This window comes from Limulus polyphemus, unplaced genomic scaffold, assembly GCF_000517525.1.
Source record: "Limulus polyphemus unplaced genomic scaffold, Limulus_polyphemus-2.1.2 Scaffold1816, whole genome shotgun sequence".
NCBI classification, from domain to species: Eukaryota; Metazoa; Arthropoda; class Merostomata; order Xiphosura; family Limulidae; genus Limulus; species Limulus polyphemus.
Window position 1 is genome coordinate 124432 of NW_013667426.1, and position 8239 is coordinate 132670.

General features: G+C 32.6%; 1 protein-coding gene across 1 annotated transcript in view; it reads right to left on the reverse strand.

The window, feature by feature from the left end:
* The window catches only part of LOC106465041 (beta-arrestin-1-like), a 45137-nt gene that overhangs the window by 29620 nt on the left and 7278 nt on the right, over positions 1–8239 (reverse strand). Inside the window, exons 2-5 of the mRNA XM_022392855.1 lie at positions 7211–7362; positions 3232–3262; positions 2591–2651; positions 1333–1580 (exon numbers count right to left, since the gene is read on the reverse strand). Coding sequence (XP_022248563.1) covers positions 1333–1580; positions 2591–2651; positions 3232–3262; positions 7211–7254 — 384 coding nt within the window. The 5' untranslated portion in view covers positions 7255–7362. The remainder of the gene's footprint in view (positions 1–1332; positions 1581–2590; positions 2652–3231; positions 3263–7210; positions 7363–8239) is intronic.

An 8239-nucleotide genomic window follows, 5' to 3' on the forward strand; every position in this document is an offset into this window, starting at 1 on the left:
TGTCAATGATGGTTCAGCAAATTTCTTTCAGGTGACTTTAGCCTTAAAAACTGTAATGGCAGGGGCCAACATGTTGGAATTGATATTGATACTCTGAACCACCTAACCATCACGTTAGTGTAGCCTATATAATGTAAAAAGTATAGTATACTCTATTCACTTACAGTGATGGCACACAATGAGACACATATTCGGCATGTAATGGTGTTTGAATACAAGAAGGGAAACAACAGCTCTGTAGCCACAAAGAATATCAAAGAAGTTTATGGAAATGTTTTATGGAATTGTGTCAATGATGGTTCAGCAAATTTCTTTCAGGTTACTTTAGCCTTAAAAACTGTGATGGCAGGGGCCAACATGTTGGAATTGATATTGATACTCTGAAGACGCTTGTTGAGTCTAACCCAATGCAACACATTTGTGAAATGGCCCTGAAATTGCATGTATCTCATGAAACAATACATAAATATCTAAGATATATGAAAAAACTCCATAAAGAAGGTGTTTGGATGCCTCATGAACTCTCTGATGATCATCATTTCCAATGTGTGAATGTTGCTTCATCTCTTCTGGCATATAATGCGTGTGAACCATTTTTGGACAGAATTGTCACCGGTGATGTAAAATGGATTCTCTAGGCAAATAGTAAATGCCAAAAACAATAGCTCAGTCCTAGACAAAAACCACTTCCTACCCCAAAACCTGGACTCCATCCGCAGAAAGTGATGCTTTGCATTTGGTGGGACATCAAAGGAGTAATTCATTTTAAACTTCTCAATCCACAGTGAACTGTCAGTGCAGAGATCTATAATCAGCAACTGGAATGTTTAAATCAAGCCCTTCATCATAAACACCCTTCACTCATCAATCTGAAAGGTGTTCTTATTCTCCCCAAAAATGCACGTCCACATGTGTTACATTTGACACAACACAAGATTATGGAGTTGGGTTGGGAAGTTCTCCACCACCCACTATATTCTTCAGGTATGACACAATCAGATTACCATCTTTTACGTTTGCTGCAACACCATCTTAATGGGAAAACATATGCAAATGTGAAAGGTTTTAAAGAGGACATCGACATGTTTTTTTTTTTGCTTCAAAGCTAAGTGATTTTTTTAATTAGGGCATAAACAACCTGATTGTAAGATGGGAAAAGTATCATCTATAGGAATGGAGACTATTTCATTTAATATATGTTTTGTTTTGATATATAAGTTGTTCAGGTTTTTTCATCTAAAAAAGTGACATTAATTTCTTGATGACCTAATATAATCAAAAGTTAATCATTATGCTCTAAATCAATCTCTGAAGTCATTAGTTTTAAAATACCTCAAAATAAAATGGATATGCATTTGGCCCCAACTTTTTGATGAGTCGTTCCTGAAGACGAGTCAGTGGCTGCTTTCTATCAGAATCAATCAAAGGAGGATAGAGCTGATCTGAAGCAAGATAAAGGTCTTTTCTAAAAATCAGCCCAAAAACATCTAAGTCTTCATGACCGTAGCGAAAGGCTGCAAGAACATGGCCAAAAACTAGACTGTTTTTCACATATTCTGGATCTACAAGAACCACGCCATCTGCCATTGGTGTGTGTAAAAAAAAGTATCACATTTACAAATTGTTCTACACAAATACTCTAAGGTTTTAAACCAAATAGAAAACTTAAAGACTTCCAAGTAAGTATAATTCAGTTAGCTCTTTCTTTTGCTACTATTCTAATACTGTAAGATTTCAATTATTAATGAGGCCTAGCTTACATTCAACATTAGAACTCATCAGGCTTGTTAGGTTTCAACATATAAAGTCTTGGTTTATACACTATTTATAGCAGTTTATAAATATATTTATTTTTCTATTACACACAAATATGTACTCAAAATTACACATTTTCTTGTATGAGATATCAAACACATCATATGTTGCAATCCAGCCAGTCTGATGAATTATGATATTAAGAAGAAGGCTCCATCAACAGAACTGACATAAAACAAACAAAATATGGTTTAAATGTTGTTATGCACTTTTCTTAATGGAAGTTCTTATGGGCTACTAAAGAATGATATAACTTATTAACATTCTTACATACTGTGATAATACCACATAAACGTCATGCTCTGCCAGCTACAAAGTTATACATCATAAGAATACATGAAATATCTATTACCTACAAATTAGTGTGTTTAATTTAATCAATATTTAAGTTTCTTGTTGAAAGCTCTAATTTACTGTGTTTCTCAGAAGGTTAACCTCAAGTTTTTATAATTCATCTAACTTCATGCATCAATAATTTTTATGGTTGTCCATAGTGGCATTTCTACAGGCAGTTTTAGATAAATCTAAGATGAGTCTTGTCTTCTCTAATAATACTTATGAAAGTTCTAGGGAATGACTACATAAAAAGACTGTAAAGTCATATCTTGTACTAGATTTTGAAGTAAATATGACACAGCTTTAAATTAATAGTATAATATACCAATGTAATACTATTAACATTACACTCAATTAAGCCTATTTCTTTCTTTATACACAACACACCTCATTGAAATTTCAATAAGGGCACATTTTATTTACATAAACTTGTGCTTACCTATTGGCTCAACATGAGTAATGTGGTCTATAAAATCTCTTTTTCCCAAGTACACTGTAATCTAGAAAAGTTAATTAATTAATATCAAAGAAAACAAAGTCAATATCATGAGGATGGAAATTTTTGTTACACAGTTAAAAACAATTAATGAATTAACTCAAATGCATCATTGCAAATCTAAGTATTCCTATATAAATTTCTTAAAAATACATTTACACTCAATTTATTCTTTATTTTTTATGCCTAATCTAGGTTTATTTAGTGTGCTAGTTAAACCCAAACTTGGGGCAGTCTTCAACACCACACAAAATAGGATGAATATGCCTTGTTTCAGCTCCTGTTACGTTTGATATATTTAAGAAAGTCATATTTTTCTTTCAATCCAGTTTTAGTAATTCAAAATATGAACTTACTCTTCTACTTAATATACAAGTTTAAATAAAGTTAATGTTGGTTTAGAATTTATTAATGACGAAATAAATCTCTGAATGGGCTTTACATAATGGATCAGGATCCTTTACAATATCATAAAATTATCACTGATCTTGAACTAGTTACTACTATATGAATAATACAATGTATACACTGGACATATATACATTTTGTAAAATAAATAGTTTGATTACTAGCTAGTTAGTTACCTTCCCATTAGGTGAACTCTTTTTAAAAACCCTGAAATAAAAAGAAAATAAATTGTATGTGAAAAAGTAAACACAGACCACAGTTGCAAGAACACAAAAAATACACTCAAAACATCATTGTCCATCAAATGAGAGCAGAAGCACTAGATGACAAATTTAAAATTAACACATAATCAAGCATAGTTAAGGAAAGCAGGATATTTTTGTATTTGAACATGATAAGTAACTTTAATTTTATTTTCAGGTGATGTCAATCAGACATTGTATATGGATATTAGGTTTGTTTTAATACGGATAATGATACAATAATTACAAGAGACTAATTTTAGATTGATTGACAGGGATTATATTGAGTAAAATAGAAGGGGATGAGGGTTGTATCCACCACAGGAAATCAAACCCTAGATTTTAGCATTACAAGTCATCAAGTTTAGTGTCAAGCTACCAGGGGAATTAGCAATTCAGAATGGTTTCATACTCCTAATGGTCAGAAAGCCAACTAAAATGAATGTCATTTTATGTTTATTAGCAACCATTAATGATTTTCTGGTTGCAAGAGGTGAACTGGGGAAACATTTTGAAAAAATGATTAGGTTTGATATTTTGCAAGATGTTGAGATAAAAGAATTAAGTTTTAGTTCCTAATTAATATGAAGCAGGTTTTAAGGACATCAGACAAGATTTGTGATTAATGAATTGAGATAATAAGTTAAAAGGTTGTGTGAGGCAGATTTATGAAATTTTGAAAATAAATTTATTCTAATTTAAGTCAGATATGTTCCTAAGTATAGGAAAATAACAAGAATGATAAAATATAATTGGCTTACTGAAACATAAAAAGAAAATCAGGGATAAATACGATAAGTTGTAGAAGTTTAATTTGATGGATACATGTTGGTTTGAAAATATATAGAAAAAGATTGGTTAAAAAAGAAATGAGGAAATCAAACAGGTTTTATGAAAAACAGCTTGGTGATAATTTCTAAAATAACAACTATGTTAAAATATGCAAAATGCTAAAATGGAGGACTGGCCCTTTATAAGATGTTAACCCTCTTGAGACGGGTCACAAGTGAAAGGCCATGTCATCTCGTTTGTTGACTCGCATTCAAAATTTTATTGAACTACTATTTGATAAATTTATGTCAATAACTTTGGTATCAAACTGTAGGTTGTAATTCAAATTTTGGTACTATATATTACTCAATTTCTTAATTTAAAAGCAAATATTAAAACAACACAGATAAACATTGATTTTTGTGTGTCACATGGTATGTTGAATGCACAAACTTTAAACTTAATAAACAAATCTGATATTTTGCGTATGAAATCATTATAATGTTTACTGATAATCTACCAAATTTTGTTAACATTTGCTTACTAATTTATACATGAAAACTATAACAAGCACAAAATGGTTACAAGGTCAGTCCTAGGGACCAAGCTCGTGGTGAAAGAGTTAAAGGGAAAGTTTTTGTTCAAGACTATGAGGTGTGAGCAAAAATTTTAAACAATTTCTACTCTTCACTAAATGAAAAGTTTAACTTATTAATATGTTAAATATCTTCAAGCATGTTAGTATATTTGGATGATGGAGGATGTGGACTTTGTGTACTTGGATTTTGAAAAAAAGCTTTTGATAAGGTGCTGCACAGAGGATTACCTAAGAAAATCATATCAGTAGTGGTTGGGAAAAGGTTAGTTAATTGGTGTGTAGGTGGCTGGATGAGAGAAAGCAAAAGTTTGTTACTAATGGAGTCCAGTCAAACTGGACCCTTGTTACTAGTGGAGTGACTCAGGGGTTAATGTTTGGACTCCTGCTTTTTCTTAATTAAATTAATAATATCAATTGGGGTGTAACTAGTAAACTAGTAAAGCTTGCTGCTGGCATTAAACCCTTGGGTATTTCTAGCTGTACTGAGGATGTTGAGAGACTACAAAGTGACTTTAATAAATTAGCAAGTTGTGTAACTATTTGGCAAATGACCTTTAATTATAATAAGTGCAAAAGTAATGCATTTGGATTATCATAATTTAGATCATACATATATATATAATATACATTGAGATACACTCAACAGTGTGACTGAAATAAAGGATTTTGACATAGTGGTGGATAAGTCACTGAAATTATTGAAGCAGTGCTCTGAGGCTTGCGTTAAAGCTAAGAGAATTTTAGTACATATTCATAGCATATTGATTAAATGTGAAAAAGAGGTAATTCTCTCCATATACAACCCACTAATTAGGTTTCATTTGGAATACTGTGTAAACTTTTGGTCTACCTATCTAAAAAGGGTACCAAATTATTGGAAAGTGTTCAGAGGAGGGCTAAGATACTTCCCGTGATGAAACGGTTATCTTATAGAGATAGGTTAAAATCTATTTTGTAACAGGGTGATTGGCTTAAAGAATGAGTTCCCATCAATAGTAGTGGAACCCAACAGTTTACCAGATCTGAAGAGGGGAATTGATATTACTTTAAAAATAAAGAGTGGGTTTAAATGTTAACATTTTCTAACACTGAAAATGTATTTCCTATAGGTACTTACCTCACTTCACCAAAAGCTATCTCGGCCTTCATTTGCCCTCTAGGCATTGGTAAGCTTTTTAAAAGCACACCAGTCTTTTATACCCCCATGTTTCTTGCATCATACCAGCAAAATGTGCTGATCATATGACCACCTTCCACCAATCCCATTGCACCTTCTATGCTAGCACAGGTAGCTCCCTCTACCCTTGCGACATAATCCTCAATTTTAAGAAGTGGCATATACAAACTTGAAAACACTGGCCACTCAGTGGGGAGGAAGGGTACGAAGTGAGTAAGAGAAGGTAAGTACCTATCGGAAATACATTTTCATCATTAGAAAATGTTAACTTCTGAAACGGTACTACCTACACTCCCCCCATAGTTAGAATTCCACATTGGAAAGGTGGATGGGCCGGTAAGGCACAAAAACAAATAATCAAGGGATGAAAAATGCAGATGTGCCACAATTAAAATACGAGGCACACCTGTACATATGCGATAAGAGATCAGCCACAAGGATCAGAACTCAGGGAACATGACCCATCAGAATAGTCACATCAAGATCATTGGTCCAGTAAACAAAATCCAGAGTCTGACCAGACAGAGATCAGTAAGTGGTTCCCCCATTCTAGGTGATAAAGCTGACAACTGTGATATTGCAGAAAGAACCAAAACCATTCTCTCCTGCAGGAAAGGATACAGAACCCAATTAACTGCCAAGGGTATGGATATGGAGGGTAGCCTCCTCAACTAACTACTGACTGAAAAACTCTGGGTATCGAAGAAAATGCAATGGTCCAAGGGATTATGAGGGAAGTTCCACTGGTCAAGAAGTATCCAATGAAGGGAATGCATGTGTGTCTGACCCAAGGGAATGAGTACTTCCAAAGAAGACCACATCCTAAAAAAGAGAGAACCTCACCGACATAGAGAGAAGGAGAATGGATGGTAAACGAGACTGTCCGCTCAATATCCTGGAGCCAAAATGGAGAAGGCTGGACTCAACCAAAAAAGCAAGTGAAGAGAACCACCATAACTCGTCATACAGATTAAATCAGAAAGGTTTTCAAAAACTAACAATACAAGCTAACAATAAATAGAGTATTTCCTTACAAAACTTATTGTTTTAGGTCATTTTATTATGACTCTTTATAAGAACTGCTGAAGTGGAGAGGATTTTTAACAATTAAAAAATGAAATTACTGTTCTGAGAATGAAAATAAAAATCTTATGAGACTTGCATGAACTCCAAATAATTGGTTCATCATTTCAAAATCTTAATACTAAGCAATTTGGTATCACATGTTGCAAGATTTATACATTTCTGTCATAGTCTTACAAAAATAATAACATCATTCATGATAGAAAAATAAGATCTCAATATGACAGTTATGTTAAATTTGCTTATATGTAAAGTGTATATACAAACATTTAAAACAGACTTACCGTGTGCCTGAACGTTTTCCTTGGTCATCTGAACTGCTATCCATCCTACCACTTTGACATAAGAATGAGAAAACTGATTGTTATAGATGATGGAACTGTTTTAGTGACCTAGAGGTCACCAGAAGAACTGGTTGTTCTTAACCATAGATTACCTTAAAAACAAAGAGCATACACAGAAGCCCTTAAGTTATTTTCTTTTTCAAGATAGCCAAAAATAAAAACACACTTAATAAACAAAATGTTAATATAAAGCTCATACAATAACCTACTATATCTAAATAGCAAATCACTTGACTATTTAAAATATTTACATTAAGTGAGACATAGTTCATGCTAAAGAAACTTTAAACTGGTAAACATAAAATTATAGAAAAGTAAAAAATCAGATTTTTAAATTAGGAAACATAAAAAAAAGTTCAGTCATATCCTATGTCATAAGTTATGATGTTTTCCACAAACCTACCAACACTGACCACTAGTCATATTTACATTTTCAAAGCACCATAAGAAATTTCAAGATGTGTGTTGTTTTTATGGTACACTTTGGTCAGTAGTTATGGTAATAAGTGACAGATTTTACACTTAAAAGAAGGCATACTGCCCAAACCTTCCACACCTACTATAAGCCACTTGCATAATACTTTCAAAGCACAGTTGCAGTCACAATGCTTACTAACAATAAGTAATTTTGGTACTAACAATAACTCTTTCAAGGCCATTACACTCTGTCAGACAAAAAATTAGTTTTTAAAGCTTATGATTACCGACATTTATTCATAGGAGCAATAAAGTATAATCAATGATCAAGTTTTCTACAACCAATGTGAATATTAGTTTGTTCACATCATCATCACAAGTCAATTTAGATGAATATAACATACTCTGAAAAAAATGCTGTCAGTGAGTAAAATGCACTTTTACATGAGTTATCTAAGATAAATTGTGAAATAAACTGTGAAACAGAAGATATTTCAAAACAGTCATTGTTAAGTAAGTACTTCTACTGATCACAGCTGTGATACAATATTG